The sequence below is a fragment of the Stegodyphus dumicola genome, chromosome 5, assembly GCF_044657685.1.
Source record: "Stegodyphus dumicola isolate Sdum_Otavi_A_Nest chromosome 5, ASM4465768v1".
Classification (NCBI taxonomy): domain Eukaryota; kingdom Metazoa; phylum Arthropoda; class Arachnida; order Araneae; family Eresidae; genus Stegodyphus; species Stegodyphus dumicola.
In genome coordinates this window covers 38,257,656-38,279,719 of record NC_140772.1, presented here as the reverse complement: position 1 = coordinate 38,279,719, position 22,064 = coordinate 38,257,656, and the positions used below count along the sequence as shown (strand labels likewise).

The window sequence follows — 22,064 nt, the reverse complement described above, 5'->3', positions numbered from 1 at the left end:
GTGTCTTAATATGAACTCTGCTAAATAAGATTCCAAGTGATGGTAAGCCATATCTCTAGGTTTTCTGTTTCCACATATTACTTGTTTAGCAAAATACAAATCAAAGACAAGAAATTTAATTATTCATCATTTTGAAGACCGCAAAAAGTGTTTAAAATGTCCAAAAAAACCTTGATATAAAGCATTCAATTATCTGTGACATATTAAAACAATGAAAACTGTGCTGAATTGTTGAAAATGCTTCCAAATAACACCAAGAAACTGGAGATTTATCCTATGAAAAATCAAGATCCAAAATTTAGTGCTGTAAAACTTACAGAGTACTTAGAAGAATGGCATAGAATGAAAGTTAATGCTGAAACTGTTAGAAGAGTCATTACAGTATCTGAATACAATGGGTATATGCAGGATAAAAATTCTTCATTAACGAGAAAACAAGGAAAATATACCTGGTGTTCGCAAAATCCACTGCTAAACAAAATTTTATCATACTGGAATAACTTTATATTTGTAGATAAGTCAGTGGAAATATAATGGTTTGGACACAAGAAATCTGATATTTGAAGAAATGAATATGCATCAACATACGAATATAAGTATTTTTAATGAAAACTTAAAAGCACCTGCAAAAGAATTTGCAATATAAAAATACTTTCATGGTCTATCAGGAAAATGATCCTAAACATGCAGCCTCAAACGTTCACTTGTGGCTGTAACTGTTCTTAAGTTATCAAAACTCCTTATATTCTCCAGACTCAAATCCTACAAAACATATACGAAATGAGTTGGAGAAAAGAATAGGAAACATAATATTTATTTGAAAACTATAAAAGCAGTTCTGATGGAGGAAGGGAACAAAATGGAATATTTTTGTATGGAAAATGCATGATGGATTTGCCATTTTAACTTTATTGTTAAATATAACTTTCTTCACACTTCCTTCATATAAAATTTCAACAGCAAATTCTCAGAATCTTTCAAAACAGCATATCTTTAGAATTCCCACACAGTTGTCATGAACATCATTGTTAGTTTCAGTGAAAATAATGAGTGATTTGTTAAAAATTAGTTTAGATGAAAGATCTTTTAATATATCGCATTTTAATACTATTTAGCACAGAATAACAGGTTAATTTTACAATACGCAACATCCACAAAATGATCGTTACAATGGAATTCGGTCATCCAGCTTTTCGAACAACAATCTCTCTTGTTGCCATTCCATAAGAGAGAAACTTACCTCTCATAGAGTTTGATCATGATGTGACAACAGTGTTGAGTAATGCTATAATTTTTTTAGCTTGGAAGGGCTATTATTCTCAAACCTCACTTTTGCACCTAATAATTTCTGTTGACTGTTTCACTTGCTGCCTAAAATAGTTACTATAAAAATGAAAAAAATATATAATGCTTTTAATAAATCTAACTAGTGTAATTCCTCAGTTCCATTTGGTAATTAACCCTTACTGCATTATTTGAGATAAAGAACTGCATTTATACTTTTAAATTGCTTAGTTTGTTAATCAATAACAGACAGACTGAATTTTAAAATAAAATTAAATATGGCTTTGCAAATGGCAACAAACTGGCACAAGTAAGTTAAAAATATTCTGTACTTGGTGAAATGGAATGGTGCAGTCCCCAGGGTGCCTGCATCCAAAGCAATATCCCTGTCAAAAAAAATTTTTTTTTTTCTTTAAATCATGTTAGTTCAAAGAAGTCCATTATGGTAAATTCCTGAGTCTATAAAGTAGAAGTTTCACAAGTTTGCATTTTGACAGTAGACATAAGTAATACACAAGCAAAAATGACAATTAATAATTGCTACCCACAGATCTTATTTACATAAAGGGTTGGCCTGGGGCATTTTGCATTGCCAGCATCAATCTATCATTATCATAATTGTTAATACATTCATTACTAATCAAGGAAGATTTCTCAAGGTATTCCTTGACTAACATATGTATATATTTCTAAGCTGAACAACATTTAATTTTTTATGTATTTTATTGTTACAGATATACAAACATGCATTACATATTTGTCAAAGAATATTTTGTGCACACTGTAACTGCTTTCGATTAGTCCAACTTGAGTATGCCTAGGCAGGGCAGGCATAACATCAGATATAAAGACATTTTAAATGAGTATTTTGTTGTCTACATAAAGAGCTCTGTTTTCAGCAATTAAGGGAAAGCATCTAGCTTTATGCACTCAAAACTTCAGAATAATAGATGTAATGTGTGTAGTCCATGTGAAAGTATTAATGAGGATCACTCCAAGATAAAAGACTTGCTTTAGCCCAGGAAAGCATATTCCCATAAGGTTCTAGCCTCCAGTTTATCTTTCTTCTCCTTGCGGTTGCCATCGGCTTTTCAATATTTAATTGTATTTTCCATTTGATTAGTCATGCCTCAAGTACATGAATGCTATTTCATAAATGATACATGACTGGCCTCAGAAATGCATTTTGTGCAAGTAAGGATAACAAGTTTGTGCAAGTAAGGATAACAAGTTTGTGGAAGTAAGTTTGGATGCCTCTATCATCAGCATACACTGCTAGCATAGTGCTTAATTCTGTGGAATGTCATTCACATAAATGCAAAATAGCATAGGGCTGAGAAGAGACCCTTGTGAAATACTATCTCAAATGGCATGACATGTGGAGTGTGTATTAGAAATGCAAATGACAAAGTCTATGCCAGTTAGACAGGATTTAATAATGCTTATAATGTAACACAGAAAACCCAAGCTGTGCAATCTGTGTATGAGTACGCCCCACCAGACACAATCAAAAACTTTGGTTATGTCTAGAAAGAGTTCTCCAATAATTTTTTGTTTCATCCACTTGAGATATACTCCACAACTCTGAACAGCTGGTATGTCATAGAATGCTGGTATTAGAAACCAAAGGAATGAGGATATTACTTTCAGCAATGAAGGTATAAACACTATTTAGTATCACAGTTTACATAAGTTTGCTTGTAAAAAATACCACATTCCTGTATTCTGGTGGTGTTTGTATTTCCTTGGTTTCAGTTCTAGTGTAATCATTGCACTCTTCCAGAAGTTTGGAAAATATTGATGCTTAATAATAATGCTACGCCTAGAAAATCAATGTGAGTTAAAAAAATTTTTTTTTAAATCTTATTGTTGATTCTATTGATCCTGGAGCTTTTTTTGATTCGAAGCTATTTAATACAGTCAAACACTTCTGATGGTAACACTGGAGAAATGTTAAAAATATTTTATACTGAATACCTTTAAATTCCCAATAAAGTGTTAAATGTTGCCAAACACTCTTTTATATTTGTAATATTTCTTTAAAAAAATACATGGAGATAAGACTGGTGGCAACATCCTTTTATGTGTGTTACCACATATTATTTTACATTTTGTTATTATTTCTTTAAAAACAATACATAGTGATAATATTTGGTGGCAACATTTGAATACAGATAAAAATGTGAGGTTTGAAATTAATAGCACCTCTTGTGCCAAAATATCCAAGGACACCCAGAGTTTAGACTTTGTATTGTATTATAAGTAGTGCTTAAATAGTGCAGAAGGTTTAAAAAAATGAATGATGTGAGAATTTATTTATTTCAATTGCATATAAAAAAAAAAAAAAAATACATACCGTCTGGAACATACATAAGATAATTTCTGTTTTTATAAGCCCAAGTTACTAGATCTTTATTCTTCCCTTCAATAGACTTCCTTTCAGAAGGAGGTAATGCTATCATGTCTGATAATTTTTTCCCTTCTAGATTTTCATCTTTGTATAACCATGGATATTTTTTTTGGTGCACTTCAGCAGATTTTTGCATGATTACTTGAAATGATGCATTATCTTCACTTGTTGCTTCAGACAGAAACTTATCCAAGGATTTCTTAATTTTTTCTGTTGCAACTGCAATGTTAAATAAATGAATTATACAAATCATGCTAGTATAAAATACAACAAAAAATATAAAATCATGATAAATACATCTCACAATAATACAGGTGTGATTTGACAAAAAATGTCAAATACTAATATTTAATAAATAAGTAAACTACAGTAAGAAAGAACTTGTTCTGAAAGAAAACTCTAAATTTATTTAAAAAAAAAAAAAAAAAAAAAAAAAGATCAAAATTATAATTTATTAACTGAAAACATGCAAATGGATTCTTACATAATGATTAATCTTCCAAACTGAAAACAAAATTACACATACTGTTTATTTGTAATTTACCAGTGCTCAAATTCTTTTACTATATATTAAACACAATAGATATTGAAAAGTCTGATTGGAAGGTTTGCACCTTACAAACTTACTTGTGCAATAAACTAAACTTGTAATAATTAAAATTGTATGAAAGTCTACATACTAGCTAAAATTATTACAAAGTAATAAAAGGGCACTTGTATGCTATAACGGCTTCTGTGAAATTGTACAAGCTCTAATAAAAGCTAAATAATTAAAGTTCCCAAATTCCTCAGAATGTGGAAAATCATCAGTTTTTAACAAACTATAAATGTCACTTTGAAAAATAATAATGTTTAATTCATACAAACCAGTTATCACAGTTTCAGTATCTTCATTGTCATCCTCAGTGTTTCTCACAGGTGAAACATTCTGTAACTGCTCAGGTGTTTCAAATGTAGCAGGTGTTGCAGCTGTTGAAAGTACACAACAAATAAGTCTAATAATTATTTAAAATCACATTATGTGCAAATACCGATGATAAACTTTTCATTTAATATGGCTAACATTTAATAGACATATTTTGATCAGAAATAGTAATGGCATTTTTTTAATTAATTTCTAAAAGGTATTACCTAAAGAATTTCACATACGTTTACTACCAGAAGTCACCAATTTTGTTTTATACCTGATATAAAATATAATAACTGACAGTATAAATTTTGTAGGAATATGTTTTCATTATGTGAACCCCAATCTTTAAATATTCTTATAATCAAAAAAGATAATTCAAAGTGTCAAAAATCCCATAGACTGAGGACCATTCCACTGACTTTTAATACACTAATCTAATTTCCACGCTCACCTGGTATGAACGCCAATGCATCTGTGAGAGACATTTGTTAATGCCATGTGATTGTAGAGAAAACCTATTATAATAAGAGGTAGTAGAAATTTGACTTGTGAAGGTCCTAATTTAGAACAAAAGTACAGATGAATACAGATAGAGCATAAGAGGGACAAGTGTTGTTGCAGAAACAGAGAGAGAAAAATGAAACAAAGTCAATATTTTGTTCTGCACAGTGCTTATGTTTAGTTAAAAATGGGGGGGGGTATCCTATTAAAAAAACTGATTGTTAATATGCTAAAATGAAGAACAGATAGAAAAAATTAACAATACATTCATTACAAACAAGTCAATAACCTAACTGGCAATTTAGGGTACTCTTCTGTTATTGGGACCATATTCAGAAATGTATGTATGCATGGGTGTATGAATGAATGCATGCATATATGTAGGTGCATAATGTACATGTCTGTATGTCAAACATACATATATCTGAATCTGGTCCCGATAACCGAAGAGTAACCAATTTATACGGCAAGCCTCTGTAGCAACAAACAAATACACCAAGAAAGAAATCTGCATTATTGGCTTCAGAATCGTGGCATTTGGCTTTAAGGCATGATATTTATTTTCTAAGCAAAAGACCTCTGTTTAACCATTCACATTAATAAACAATGCTGCTGGATATGCTGCTAATTATTCAGTTGAGCAACATATGCACACCTAAGAGTGTAGCTCACAGCTTTAGGATGAATAAATTATTAGGTATCATGTACTTTAACAAAAATGGTACAGGAAAAATGATTATCCTAGGCAATACCAAGTCAAATTTGACTGCTAAGGGTTGCCAAGGAAGACATTCTTTCAAGAACACAAGATTGAAAAATATTATTTTCTTTGTTTTGAAAATTTCCTCTTTCTGTAAACTGGTTTACAACTGAACACAGTGTGATATCTGCATATAAAATATATAGTGCTAATCACAAAGTGTGATATATTACAGGAACTAAATATATTTATCCTTGCCTACTTTTAACCCTAAGATATTTAATTGCGACTGAATAAATCATTAGATTAAGTGCTTTAATACTTAATTACATTAAGTGCTCGGAATACCAGCTTTCTTGATTGCCACCTATCCCACAATTTTAGACCACTCAATGTAACTTAAAGCATTTAAAAAACAAAGCAAACTAGTTTATCGTAAAATTAAACTATGTATTTAAACAGCTAATACAAACCTCTACATGAACTGATTTTACTTCTAGTACTCTGAGTTAGCTGATAAGTTGACTGGATTTCTTGGATTTTTGCAAGATCTCCTTTTTCTAAGGCATCCAGATATTCATTTTGAGCTTTCAGTTTAGGCAAATCAGGAAAAAAGTCTCGGGTGATTATTTTCTCCATTTCCTAAAGGAAAGAAAAAACACTTTTTTTCTCAGTTTATTGTGAACAGAATATATTTTAAATGCACAATAGTCCAATATATAAAACTCATAAAAAGATAAAAATTTTAATTAATGTTATTATAGAAAGCAATCAAAATCAATGCAAAAGTTATTCATATATTATATTATAGTCCGATATATAAAACTCATAAAAAATAAAATTTTGAACGAATGCTATTATAGAAAACAAACAAAATCAATGCAAAAGTTGGTTATTAAATTATGTTCAAATACAAGGAAGTAAAAATTACATCTTGATAAATTTTTCATAGTCTCTATAAAATTCTAGAGATATTTTATCCATATAAACTATTTCCGATTTCCCCAAAATAAAAATAAACTCTACAGCAGAAGAAATTAAATATAAAAAGCAGAAGAAATTGAATCTAAAAAGGAAAGAATACATATAAGAGTGCTGACCGTAGGACATTCAAGACCACAGTCATTTTTACTTTCTTGTACAAAGTAAAGGGATTATATTGTAATCGTGAAAAATTTTGGGTATCTTATTTTAATGAAAATATCCATTTAAACTACTCCCAAAACCATTTGAACAATGCTTTTGCATGACAACTATATGCACAGACAGAATAAAAGACGGTTTACAGCAAAATGGATTCAAAAGAGATTTTTTCTTGATGTTCATGTACGTACATATTGTTATGTAGCGAATTTTAATTATTAATATGTGTTTTAAGTTATTATTATTCTAAAATTTTTATTTGTATTCATGTGTATTTTAATCTGGAAAAAAGTATTCTTAAGCTCTTAAGGTTTTATTTAACTCGTTATTCTTGAGTAGGAATTGTTACAAAGGCGTTGCAAGGAAGGAGACGGTTGCAAGGAAAAACATCTGGTTTATTGGGTTATAGCCTTTTTACTAACAATGGAGGCAGTAGGGTGTTGTGTTGTCGCCTTTTAACTAATGGCGTTTGAAATGGAAATCGTCTTGCTTTCGCTTTGTTAAAGTTGCAGTTTTGCTTACTTCAAGACAGTGTGGGGGGGGGTGTACTAAGTTTAGGTAATTGGATTCTCGTAAAGCTTAGTTTCGCTTGTTAGTTGGGGGTCCATTTTTTTCTCACATTGTGTGTACAGATGTTTTTCGGACTGCATTGTCAGATTTTCTGGTGTTTGATTCGTCATGGGTGTGTCATTTTCTCAGTTTAGATAACGTAAAATTCCGGCATTGGTGTGATTTTAATTTTATGATTTTTGAAAGCCTATGAACTCACACAGGTGGAGAAACTGAGATTTCCTGAGTGCTTGCACAAGGCTAGAGTTCATTATTCTGATTCTGATTTTCATGAAGAGTAAGAGGAGGAAAAGTGGGGGCTTGACCCTCGCGGGTCTTGCTCTCGCGAGCAGCGTATACCAGCGAGCAGCGGATATGATTTTCTCTCTTTTAGCTGGCGAGAATTTGCGTTGGCATAAGGCGTAGAGCTCAGCATAAATTCCGATTCCCTTGTTCCAAGAATTGAAATGCAGATTCTCATTGTGATCCTGATGCGGTGTTCCTGTTTTTTTCCTGACTTTGACTTCCTAATTAGATTCTGTTATAAAGGTGCTCTACGTTTTTGGTGGGTTTCGAGGCTCCCAGAATGAAAGAGACTCGTGTAGAATCCGTCTAAGGTGTTCGATGCTGTTTATTCTGCCTGTGTCAGCTGCGTCGATTTTTCATCCTTCCGTGCTTTGGAATTTATTTATTGTAAGGACAGCTTCAGTGGTGTTTTAATTAAGTCATTTTTAAATTTCGCAAGAAATGTCTATCTCCATTAACGAGGATTTTGTGAATAAAGGACAGCAGGAATAATGTGGCGCTCGAGTAAACTTTGGACGCTAATCGATATGTAGAGCAGTCAAATCGCCTTATTAATCAGTTTACAAAGGTATTCCCGAGTAAAGGGAGTGTGCGGTATGGACTTCACCCCGTGAGTGATTTTTTTTTTTTTTTTTTTTTTTAAATTTTTGTTTTACTTTAATAATTATCTTAAGCAAGAGTCGTTATGTTAATGTTTGTTGAAATCTGAGTAATTACTTAAATTAATTAATCGATGTGAAAATTATCAGTGTTCTTAAAGGGAATAAATACTTAAAGTTAGAAGATGAAATGGGAGAAATACTGGTGTTACTCTTATGATACAGTAGGATTTGATAATGTTAATCAAAATTTTTGTAAGCTGTAATTGCGTGTAACATTATGTGTTACTTTTCATAGTAAAAGTATGTTGTAGGATTACTGATCAGTTATCCATTATTTAGTAATATAATAATATTCTAGAATTTAATAAATGTGTGTTTAAAATTTAATTGTATTTGTGTATTTATCTTGTGTATAATTTACTGTGGTCTGCCATGTCCCTCCATTTGTTTGAGCCTGGAGGCTTTTAAGAAACATGGAGTTTAATTGAATTTTGGGTTATTGATATTTCCTTTTGCATAGGTTACTCACAACGCGAACCTAAAAGTTAAATTGTACTACCACTATCCGAATGTTTATAAGAATGTCAATATAGATACATGAATGTTTTATATTATTATTATTATTATTATTTTTGAGTTTTGATCCAGCACCATGAATTAGTTTCAGTTAAGTATAAAAAGGTATAAAACACCTAATTTTCAAATATTCAACAATATCTCACATAACTTAAGGATGAGTAGCCGTAGAAATTTTGTATATGGGACTGCTCTAACATGTAGTTGTACACCTTTTTTGGTTGCACCACACACACACACACACACATATATATATATACAGTGGCTCCCAACATTGAAATAGGGATCTATCCATTAATTAAAAGTAAACTTTCTGAATGAGATTTTAAGGTTGATCTTTACATTATGGTAACTTGGCGATTTTTTGGTGAAAATTTGGCAACCAACTCTCCTACAGCAACCCTCTATTTTTTTTCCCCCGCCGCCATTTTGTCTTCACGAAGTAAAGACATGTTTCTTTTCTTTTTATCTACTGAACACTTCTTCCAACAATCTAGTAGCCGAATTACACTTATGCTAGAAATTTTATCAAACAAAACTGCTTAATCATGACAAATATTCACTGCAAAATTGGGAAAAAGTGCACAATACCATACTCCTTACGCGTTTTTCAAAATAACACATACACATAAACCATGTACACGGCGACTTATTTTTACTTAAAAAAACATCCCAGAATTGCATAAAAATGGCATTGCGCACACTCTTCACTATATCCATGTACACTGCTTTTTTCTCATAAATTAGAAAAATTTCACGAAAATACATGACAATTTTCTCAATCTTTAAACCCGGTAAAAAGAACATATATGAAATTACCTGATCGCGAAAAAGTATTTACCCTTTACAAATATGAACATTTCCACATATAAAATAAATAAAATATCCAAAAATTTTTACCCCTAAATCATCTATTACATTATACACGTCACCAACAAATTCATACCGCAAGCATTACAAATACTTAGTATCAAATATTTAAATTATTTCCATGCACGTTTATTTCAACTCAAACGTATACCAAATTCCTACAAACATAAAATTCACAAAATAATTATCATTTAATTAAAATATCACTAAACCATGTACACATCGACTTATTTTTACTTAAAAAAACATCCCAGAATTGCACAAAAATGGCATTACGCACACTCTTCACTATATCCATGTACACTGCTTTTTTCTCATAAATTAGAAAAATTTCACAAAAATACATGACAATTTTCTCAATCTTTAAACCCGGTAAAAAGAACATATATGAAATTACCTGATCGCGAAAAAGCATTTACCCTTTACAAATATGAACATTTCCACATATAAAATAAATAAAATATCCAAAAACTTTTAGCTCTAAATCATCTATTACATTATACACGTCACCAACGAATTCATACCGCAAGCATTACATATACTTAGTATCAAATATTTAAATTATTTCCATGCACGTTTATTTCAACTTAAACGTATACCAAATTCCTACAAACATAAAATTCACAAAATAACTATCATTTCATTAAAATATAATTAAATTCAAAAACACTACTTAAAATATAAATGAGCACATACATTAAATTAATAAAAATTACCTTACAATCCTAATTACTTTAAACTAAATCATTGCTAATAACAATTTTCCCAATAATACCAAATTCCTTTCCACCTTACATTTAGAACAATGCATAAAAATAATATCCTCAAATAATTAAAAATAGTAACTTACCTAATCTTCTTCAGAATCTTGATTACATGGCGGATACACTTTTCTAATTCATTCAATAAAATTATTGAAAGATTTTTTTTGCGAATTTTTCCTCCATACTTCCTCCGCTAAATAAAAAGCAAACTTCTCTTTATCACAATGCCTAAATACCCATTTCGAATTCACTTTAGTTAGGGCCATGGGATCCAAAAATTAAACAACACTGTTTCATACAACACAGAATAAAGCTAAATACAAAATTTCCACATTTTTTCCCCGATTTCCCCCCTTTTCCGATTAAAGAACCGTAATTCGTCCATTAATATCATATGACATATCCCATGATCTCTCATTTTCCTCACGCAAAATAATGCGTAATCGGAACTGAGTACTGTTCACATTATTACCAAAGTCCCAGGTAGTAACCTTTATCGCCTCCAAAATGTCGCCAAACTACCAGTTACCATATTGTAAAGATCAACCGATTAGCCTCGAACCGATAACAAGATCTGTAATCTATTCATAACAAAATTACATGAAATATTTTTAAAATATAGCGAAACTTTATTTTTAAGAAATTAATAATAAAAAAATGATAAACATTTTATCTCAAAGTCTTTATACACTGTAATATTTTTGGATAAAATCAAAATTAGAATTGTTGTTTGCCGCTTTTTTTTAATTTTTGCATTGTGGTGGCATTTAAAAAACCGTTTGCTTTAATTTTTTATTGTTTACTTCATAACTTTCTATTTATTATCGAAAAATGGGTCACAGTCGTAAAAAAATTATAAACAGCATTCGAAAATTGATAATTTTTCACTATAGTAGTGGTAAATCAATTTGAAATATCGCTAAATTAGTTAATTTATCCCATTCTACAATGCAGTATGTTATAAAATGCTTTAAAGAAGAAAATCGTATTGAAAACAAGGTAAGAAAAGGTCGACCAAGAAAGTTAACTAAACATGATAGAGATTTATTATTAGGAAATTTGTGAAAAACCCACGTTTGAGTGCTGTAAAAGTTTCTGAAGAATTTAATGCAAAGTTTTCTACTTCAATTTCACCTTAAACTGTTCGACGAGTTCTCAGAGAAGCTGGATTACACGGGCATTCTGCCCGTTAAAAAAAATTTTGTTAGTGAGAAAAACAGAAAGCTTAGGCTTTCATTTGCAAAATCAATGATAAATACACCTGAAACATACTGGAATAATGTTCTATTTGCTTACAAAAGCAAATTTAACATTTCTGGTTCCAATGGTCGAATAATTGTATGGAGAAGAAAAAATGAGGAATTTCATTCTAAGAACTTAGTTGGAACAGTTAAGCATGGCGGTGGAGGTGTTCTTGTGGGGGGGGGGCATGACAGCATCAGGACTAGGTAATTTGGTATTTATTGATGGCATAATGAATCACTCTTTATTTAAATATTTTAAGAGACAATTTAAAATTATCAGCTAAAAATTTGGGTACTGGAAACAACTTTATTTTTAATCATGATAACGATCCTAAGTATATGGCTCTCAACGTGCACCTGCAATGTGTCTATAATTGTCCACAGGTTTTGAAAATACCACCTCAGTTGCTAGATTTAAACCCCATAGAACACATTTGAAAAGAGCTGGAGGTTAAAGTATGAAAACACAACATCAAAACGAAAAGCGAACTCAAAACAGCCATGGTGGAAGAATAGATGAACATTGATACAGAAATTTGAGGAAAAAAAAAAAAAAAAAAAAACTAGTAAAATCTATCCCCAGACATTTAAAAGCTGTTGTGGATACTAAAGGATATCCTACTAATATTAATTTAATGAAAAATGAAAATATTCACTAATCTGTCAAGATTTTTTTGAAGTGTATGAAGACTTTTGTGAGATAAAATGTTTGTCATTTTTTTATTATTAATCTCTTAAAAATAAAGTTTCGCTATATTTAAAAAATATTTCATGTAATTTTGTTACGAATAGATTATAGATCTTAATATTAAAATCTCATACCGAAAGTTTACTTTTAATTAATGGATATAGCCCTATTTCAATGAAAATCATAAGTGTACGAAAACTTTTGGGAGCCATTGTGTATATACACATTGGGTAGAGTAGACTTTAAGGTACCCCTTGTATTATGGCAAAGTTGTTGTTTGATTTATCGCCAAGTTGTTTTTCATTTATGGTAGCCTGAGTAGTTGAATGTTATGGAAACCCTATTGTGACGTAATCGGGTGCATGATTCTGGGAAATTCTGAATCATGGGATGTTTTGTAAGCATTTTTGTGGTGTGCGTTAAAGCCGTTTAGATGGATTTGAATGGGTTTGTAGAAAGAAAGGTTCAGATGGTCACTATGTGAAATGTTCAATCAGAAAGAGTACCTGATTTGAAAAGTCATTTGAGTATGATTGATATTTTGAATTTTACGTGGCTCTGGGTGTACGAAGCGAACTCGAAAATCATGGTGAGTGAATATTTGCTTTTGGTAGTGCTTAAATGTATAACATGTTTTTCCTTTTTTATGTTATTTTATTGTTCAGTTAAAATGTATTTTATTGAGATTATGTATTTTTTGTTTGCCTATATTGTAGAATTTTGTGCTCCTTTGACTTTTTAAGTGAAAATATATCGATGTGTATATGGACAATGTAAAGGGAGTGTGCAATGCAAGTTTGTGCAATTCTGTGATTTTTATTAAAGTGAAAATAGGTCGACGTGCACATGGATAAAGTAAAAGGAGTGCGCAATGCCCTTTTTGTGCAATTTTTTTATTTTATTTATTTATTTATTTTTTTAAGTGAAAATAAGTTGATGTTTACGTGGATACTGAGTTTGTTCAATTCGCTATACTTTTACCATACACATTTCCACTCTGTTTTCAGGCTTGGCAAGCTCAGTAACTTTATTCTTACATGTTGGTAAATTCTGCATTTTTCGATTTATATCAACTGAATTATATTGTTCTTATGTTCCGGTTAAGGTTTTTATGCCTTTAATTAATTTGCATAAAATAGTTGTAGAATTATCAATAATTTAATAGTTTAAGTGGTGAGTTTAGCCTAATGAACAGCCATTTGTTTACTTTAAAACTGAGTAGAATAGTGAAGTAAGTCGGTTGCTGCTCCTTCAATGTCTTTTGCCTAGTGGGATAAAAGTAAACTTTCAGTTTTTTTCCTTCTTGCCCACTAGCCGAAATGCTTGTTTTTGCGCAGAAACTATAATTTGAATTGTAAAAAAAATTTTTTTTAACATTCTTTTGACTATATTTGGTGTTTTATTAGTTTGTATTTTACAATTTTTAATAAAGATGAGTTTTTATCTATATTTGCTTTGCTGCAAAGCTACTCATCCTTGCTTAATTGAATGAGAAATATATCTCTAATGAAATTAAAGGAAATAAGTTAAGTGAAATGCAGCAAAAAATGTGTATAACTTAGGCCATACAAGGAAGTCATGTGGTATCCACATCAGATTTTTTTTTTTAATATTTAAAATAAATAACCATGAGATTGCACTTAGTATTGCAATTAAGCTAAATTAAACTTAATTAGTATTGTAGTTCATAGAGTTTTAAGTTATGGCAATTATTTATTAAAAATAAGTTATAGTAATCAAATTTTAGAACATGACACAAATGTAGTATAATTCCTTTTCCTTTGGTGACTTTCTCTCTCTCTCTCTCTTTTTTTTTTTTTTTTTTTTTTTGGCACTCTTGTTTCTGTTTCCTGAGTTTTGGGAGTTGTAAATATTATCTTCTAATCAGCTGTAAAACTTCTTGATTTTTGTTTTACATTTTTAGTAAGAATCTTCTTATGGTTCTAGTGGTATATGATTTTACACAGACTGACATTTTACTTGTTCTAGGAGGGGAAACTCTGCAATGAACCAAATCCTATACTCACAAAATTTTAAACCCACTAACAACACAGTGGCAATGTTTTTAAACCTGTGAAGGACTTTTGATTAAGCCTGGATCAATCAGATAATCATAAAGCTATCCGATGCTTTTAAATTTGATGGGAAAGCACTCGCCTGCGTTGAAGATCTTCTGAGGGGCAGATCCATTGTCAATTTTAATGAATCATTTTCGAGAGACTACAGACTAAGCCAGGACCTGCCTCAGGGCTCTGTGATAACTCCTCTATTATTCTCATTATATTCGGCAGAGACTGAGGCAGTTATGTGACGAGAGAACCCAAGGATGTGAAAGTGGACGTTTGCTGATGATTTAATTTTATGGAACTTTGGTCAAATAATACGAGAGTGAGTGAAAATACAAATTCCACCCTTTCTTTCTTTCTTTTTTTTTAAGTGAAAGTTTGGAAGTTTCATATTTTTAATTGTATTCTTTCTGCATGCCATCTTACCAGATTTAAATTGATGATCTATAATGCGGAATCGCCGAAGTCCCGACGAGTCCGGATTACGGACTTTGTACTGTATATGTATTTGCGTATATGTAGTCGAATACACATTTTTACCAACTTTTTGAAATCTATTAATTTTTAGACAGTGGAAAACGAAATTGTGTAAAATGAGTAAAGCGTAGGTGTGTTAATTAAACAAAATTAGCTAAAAATAATGATAAATATTTCCATGTTTTTCTTGCATGTAGGAATACTTGCAATACACACAGCAGCATACTAAATAAAATGAATATCCATATCTAAAAGGCATATGAAATAATTAAAATGTTTGCATGGAAATACAAAAAATTAAATATATATGCTTCACAGCTAGATTACTAATGAGGTGAATAATAACATTTTTCTTTTTACATTTGTCAGGCATAAGTTAATTTAGCTTTTCAGGTTGAGTTTATTTATGATAACATGAATTAACATCATAAAATGCCCTAAAGAGAAAACAAAATATAAATTTTATAATTTATTCGAGATGCAGTACCTTTTTCTTGCATCAGTTTGTAAGATATACTTTTGTGAAGTTGTCAACTTGACAATGAATTTCTTCCACAAAAATAGCTTAGCATGATCTCAAATAAAGCACTTGCATTTAAACATCGTTGTCATCTAAATAGTTCTCTTGTGATGAACTAAATTAATTACTAGAAATGCAGCAATGAGCTTAAAAATGTAACAAAGACTAACTTGCATAATGCATAAGAAAAACCCATATAACTAGGATGTTCAATAGCTGGAAATTTAACTTTTGGTATTTCACAGCTTCAGCTACTCAGTCACTGAGTGGACTTCTTATTTTTTATACTAAGCATATGTATACCTAACTTCTGCATAATTTATGTTATCCTCCAAATTTAATAAATAATCACCAAATAAATTAATTAATATATAAGTTATAAATTAGTCCAAGATATACTAAATCCCAAGTTATAAATTTTGAGCAATTTATTCTGGAGACAAAAAACATGATATAGTTAAATTATACATTATATCAAGCTAACATCTCTATTTTACAAGAAATTTCATAAGCATTCATAAATTTCAACACCCAGAGACAATATTAATTACATGTAGTCAAAGCTACTTCCTGTTTACAGAATCAGATGTAATACAAATGAACAACAATAAAAAAACACTGGATCCTTAGAGAGCTATGCACTGAAAATAAGCATTTTCAATACAAAAACTACAATATTTATTTTTAGGACTTTTATTTTTAGGTTTTTGTTTTTTGAGTTTTGTCCTGGACTTTTTAGTTTTGAACTATTATCGCCATTGTTGACAATGTTTACATTTACCACCGGGCTCTTTGCGGAAGTGCTTCCTTATTTTTTTTTCTCTTTTTGTCTTATCTAATTGTACTGCTTTAAATTCTGTATTCAAAAATGCTTCGAATTGTAGGCATTACATTTTAAAAAGAAAACGTCTTTATTTATCCTACCTCTGTATATTCCTCTTCAGATAAAATCTTCTTTTTCTTTCTACAAAAAACTTTGTTTTCCACTCCATTTTCTTGCAGTGCACTACTTGTCACAGGTGTATTTAATTTTTTATCCATTTCCGTCACCTCCATTTTCATCAACAACTGGACACACACAGAAAATACACAGATATTTCGTTTTGCACCCGCTACGTTTTTCTGCCCGCAGAGCCAAAAATCAAGCTTAGGTGTGAAGGAAAGGCCCATCGGACGAAAGCCCACTCGATAAAAGCTTAAAAAAAAAAAAAAAAGGTTTCAGATTTTAAATTAGGTCCAAAGGGTCTTTTTTTTAACGTTTTGTGTGTTACCTTTATTTATTAAATATCATGTTCTTTGCAGTTAAACCATAAAATTCAGTTCAGTAGCAATGTCGCAAAATAATTTTAAAATGAGCATATCTTTAGAATTTCCAATACAGTTCCTCGCCCGCTGGAGATAAAAACGTTTTTTCCCCGCCGTAGAATGTTGCCATTGCTCGCTTTTAAATCATTGAGTTTGTTACTCAAAAATTCGTTAAAGTTTTACAAAATATGAAATCGATAATAAAAAAAATTCGAAATTTTAATTTTGGTCTTCCACATGCCTATATTCGTAAGAGGATTACGTCATTCAAATCTCTGTGGCTCCATGTACCGTTGTTTTATCACAATGAGAGAAATAGACATACATTTATGCAGATTTTTTATTATTTAATTTCTTCAAATATGATGCAAGACTCTAACATTTGGTGGCAACAGTTTGAAAAGTGAAACGCAAAATCGCAAAACGAAAACAATAGTCCATCAGGGACAAAGCCCTTATGGACTAAAAAAACCCCGAAAGCTTTCAAATTTTACATTACGCCCAAACGCCATTGCGTTTTTGAAATGTTTTTCGTGTTATCTTTATATATTAAATATCATGTTCATCGCACTTAAACCATAAAATGCAGTTCAGCAGCAATATAGCAAAATGATTTTAAAATGAGCATATCTTTAGAATTTCCGATACACAGTCTCGCCTGCTAGATATCAAAATGTTTTTTTTTTTTTTCCCTCGTACAGTGTTGCCATTGCTCGCTTTGAAACCGTTGATTTTATTAATCAAAAAGTATTACAAAATATGAAATAGATAATAAAACAAATTCCTCATTTGGGCTTCCAGATGCCCACATTCGGATGGAAACGTACGTTATTCAAAATTTGTTGGCTCTAGGTACCGTCGTTTTATCAACATACATCTATTTATGCAGATTTTTCATTATTTAATTTCTTTAAATATAATACAGGGCGATAATATTTGGTGGCAACCATTTGAAAAGTGAAACAACGCTTGTAGTAAATCGACACAAAATGCCGAAACAAAAAATTTAATAATTCTTCTAGGCAAATTGTTCCTTTAGATTAAAAAAAAAAAAAAAAAAACACTGTGATAATTGCTCACGCGACAAATACTCACACTGATGAATGCGTACATTGATGAAAGCCCACACTGATAAAGCAGATATATTCAAAAGGACACATTGTTTTTATCGCTATGAAATATATTTATAGTTGTATTCAGACCTGAATTTTAATGTCACAAAAATATGTCTTTACTTTATTTGTTTATTTTATAAAGTAGCAAACAAACTTCCTGCTTTCTGATTAAGTGATTAGCTATATAATGTTTCGATGATAAATCTGAAAATGTTTTTTATTATTTATTTGTTTAATTAATTTTTGTATAAGTATTATTATTTTGGCATAAGTTAATTACTTGTTTAATTAATTTGGTATGTGAAAATGAAAAATATTATTTTGAAGTTCCTTCCATGCTATTTCTAATGTTATATGGCTTAGATTAAATATAACAAAAACGGGAAAAAATTTAAAGCTATGAGAAGATATTTTAAGCCTCTCAAGTTTTTGAAGTAAGATGATAATACCAGTAACTTCTTAGCCTTCGGTATGCTGACTAAAAGTAGCATTGTCTTTATTAATTGTTATTATTTGAACATAAATTAAACTCCTATATCGAGAAATGTGTGACAGTAATCATTAACCTCCGTTGTGAATTTTTTTTTTTTCCCTAACGAGAGCTTTTATTTTTATCTTTGTTATTTTTATTTCATTTATCGATGGGACATTGCAGAGAGAGGCTATGCGCTTGCGTGAAAGTGCATATTTGCCTGCGAACTTCCAGCATTCGGCGTTTAGACTTTATCTTCACATTACCATGCAAAGAAAAATAGTTAAGAAAAATAAAATAATTTGAAGTCAGTTAGCTAAAAGAGGGGGATAGTTTTGATAAAATAAATTTATAACTTTTTCTATAGCTTTCTATGCTGAAAAAAAAAAAAAACACCAATCAGTAAAATATGATTCATTAATCTTTTAAGAAAAAGTTCCATTCATTTATGTTCAGACTTTGCAGTTGTTATTGCTTAATCGATTTAGATAAAGCACAAGAAGGATTCCTTCATGGAAGACGAGCATGTTGGGCGTGATCAAAATATTTGTTTAGCTGATTTTGTCATTTCATCACAAGTGAGACTCATGATAGGAACAGCTGCCTTCGAGATGTATATGATAATCCTTTTGAGTTTTTTCATAATCAATTAGCTGAACATTTGAGGGATTTCATTGAGAAAATATTATAAATTACAAACTTATCACAAACTAATGTTCATCTTTCTTGAAAATCAATTTTATTGAACTCGAAGTTTTCTAAAGAAAAATTATTCTTTTATTGAGCCATTTTAAAATTATCTTCTTCACCTTCCTTTCTTTCTGATGGTTCATTTGATACCCATTTATTTATTGAAAATCGCCTTTTTTATGAGTTCGATAATTTGTGTGCCTAACTGTTTTGCTTCCTCCTTATTCCTGACTTCCGTGAGAACGTCAACTTCATAGGTATCTTTCAGTATGATTCTCGAAGCTTCTGGAAAACTCGTTTGTTCATCTATAGCAAGTTGTTTTAATGTTCAAATGACCAAATACGGAACACAAGTAGTGCCGTAGTTAACTGCCATGAGTTGGAATTCTTGAAGCAGTTTTTCAGGGTTTTCTCTTAAAAAGATTCTCTGGAAATCAACATAATTTTTATTAAGTAGGATTTGCCGAAACATTTGTTCAATATCTCCAGTGAGTGCGATCTAAATTTTAATAGGACGTTCAACAATTCATTTTGATGTTTTGGACCTGTATAGAGAAAATTATTTAAAGAAAATCCTAAATCAGGCTTTGCAGAGCCATCCGTAATTTGGTAGTTTTACTTTGATCTTTCCTAACTCTAAAATGAGGTAAACAGAAAACTAATGAGATTTTGAAAATTCGACATTTGATTGTTGAAAATTCGACACTTGCACGTGATTCATAGTTTGCTATTCTCGCATGAAGGTTATATATTGAGTTTTAAGCTCTGGATTCTGTTGAAATTTTCTTTTTAAGGAAAAGAAGCGCCCCTTCTCTTGATTTCTTGAATCTCCCAACTCAGCTATATTTTTAAGTGAGAAAGTGACAACAAATCTGCCATCAGAATTTCGACAAGTGTGATTTAAATAAAATGCCTTGACGTTCAGCTCTTTTTAGTTTAGTGTACTCACATGTGGAACTGACTTGCCTTCCCAGAATTTTTTCATTAAATTTTCAATGTCTGCTAAGGCATGACAATTAATTAAGGAATTCTGAATTCGATTTGAAACAGACACCCTTCCTGAGATGAGCCAACCCAATTTTGAATTTAGAGCCGAATATTGATTTTGATTTTCCACTATCGTTCCAGTTTGAATTAAATCTCTAAGAATATATTTGTAGCCAGAATGTTATCAATACGTCTACTTATGTGAAAAGAAGTGTCTGCAATTGTAATCCTTTTAGGTAAGGCCAACTGAATTCTGATATATCGAAGTTTGGTAAATTTGACGTCAGCCTTTTGACTACTACAGCATTAATATAAAAGTTCTCGCTATTAAAATGAGGAGTGAAATTTAAAATAAGTACTTTCGTAGCACGTACGGCAACTGTATTATAAGTTTTAGAATCGTGTGTTCAGAATTTTGAAATGAAATTTTCAGTCGATTGCAACAAAATTCAGTGATTAAAAATGCTTGAGAACCATTTTCAATTAATAAATGGCATTTATGAAAATATTCTCGATTATTTTGTATGCTTATGGCAGCTGTAGTAAGCAAAATTAAATTAGAATTCTTTACATTCCCTGCGAAGCAAAATTGCTGCTCTTCCGAGGTGCTACCCGAAGACTAACATATGGCCTGATTTTGAGATGGAATAGACTGTAAACGACTTTCAGCTGAATGTTTTTAATAAGTACGAAAAGTAAGAAGATATATGTGATTTTTCTGTTTTCATGCTCTGCAAGATGTAGTGAATCGGCATGAGGACACACTATGATTTGGTCTCAGACAATTAAAACAAAGGTTTTCTTTTCTTAAGAAATTGCAATGCTCATCAATATTCATTTTAAGAAATTTCTCGCATGTTAAAAATGGCAAAATGCCAAATAATTGGCAAAGTGCACAAGAATCCTGCTTCAGTTTTACACTTGCTTTAAGACTAAAAGTTTTTTTCGATAGATTTTACTGATCTGTTTGGATTATTATAATTTCCCTTTACAGTGTAAAGGCTTCTAGGTTGTTTCTCAAAAAACGAAAGAAAATTTTTTAAAGATGGAAATTTCTTATCCTGTAGCATTAATTCCCATTTGATTTTAAGTGAATCCTTTAGCTTATCTTGTAACACATAAATCAGATAAATTTCCACTAACTGATTACATTCCAGATAAAGTGTTTTAAAATTCCGAATTACTTCATTACAAATATCTTTCATCATTCGAATGAAATCAGATGTTGGCTTTGCAAATTTTAGATTAAACAATTTTCTACACCGAGAAAATTCCAATTCCCTCTGATTGTGATATCGGTTGAGTAAAGTGTCCCAAGCATTTTTATAATTTTCAGAAATTATTGCGAATCCCCTAATACGTCTTGCAGAATTAAGCATCAGACGAAACTGCATTTTGAAGATATTGCAATTTTTGAAAATCGGTCAAACATTCATTGGAATCAATGCACTATGAACCCGTTCATACGCAACAACATTATATTCTACAATATATTTTTATAATATTACTTTGTTCAATTATTTAATTTCTAAAATTAGAAGTACCGAAGCCCTACGGAAGACTGTCAGTAAGGAAGGAAAAATTAAACAAAAAAATAAATAAAAATTAAAAAAATCTTAAAGGTTTCAGACTTTAAATTATGTCTAAAGGGGCGTTTTTTAAAAATATTTTGTATTATATTAAAACGTATTTTCTCCGCCTTCTTAGCGTGCCTTCGTGGTGTAATAGTCTGCACGTTGGGGGCGTATGTTCCAGAGGTCCGTGGTTCGATTCCCGGCGAAGACGTTGTTCATTTTTCATAACTCCTGCTTCCAAAAAAAAATACCTAATGTCTCTAGTATATTACCTTTATTTATAAAATATCATGTGCTTCGCACTTTAACCA

The 22,064-nt window shown here is 30.8% G+C and overlaps 1 protein-coding gene and 1 long non-coding RNA gene across 2 annotated transcripts in view; one reads left to right on the top strand and one right to left on the bottom strand.

The window, feature by feature from the left end:
• The window catches only part of Es2 (ess-2 splicing factor homolog), a 29,379-nt gene extending 12,677 nt beyond the window's left edge, over positions 1 to 16,702 (bottom strand). Inside the window, exons 1-4 of the mRNA XM_035351424.2 lie at positions 16,535 to 16,702; positions 6,279 to 6,447; positions 4,562 to 4,663; positions 3,641 to 3,913 (exon numbers count right to left, since the gene is read on the bottom strand). Coding sequence (XP_035207315.2) covers positions 3,641 to 3,913; positions 4,562 to 4,663; positions 6,279 to 6,447; positions 16,535 to 16,672 — 682 coding nt within the window. The 5' untranslated portion in view covers positions 16,673 to 16,702. The remainder of the gene's footprint in view (positions 1 to 3,640; positions 3,914 to 4,561; positions 4,664 to 6,278; positions 6,448 to 16,534) is intronic.
• Positions 1 to 22,064, top strand: part of LOC118182128 (uncharacterized) — a 105,390-nt gene that overhangs the window by 54,055 nt on the left and 29,271 nt on the right. The window lies entirely within an intron of this gene.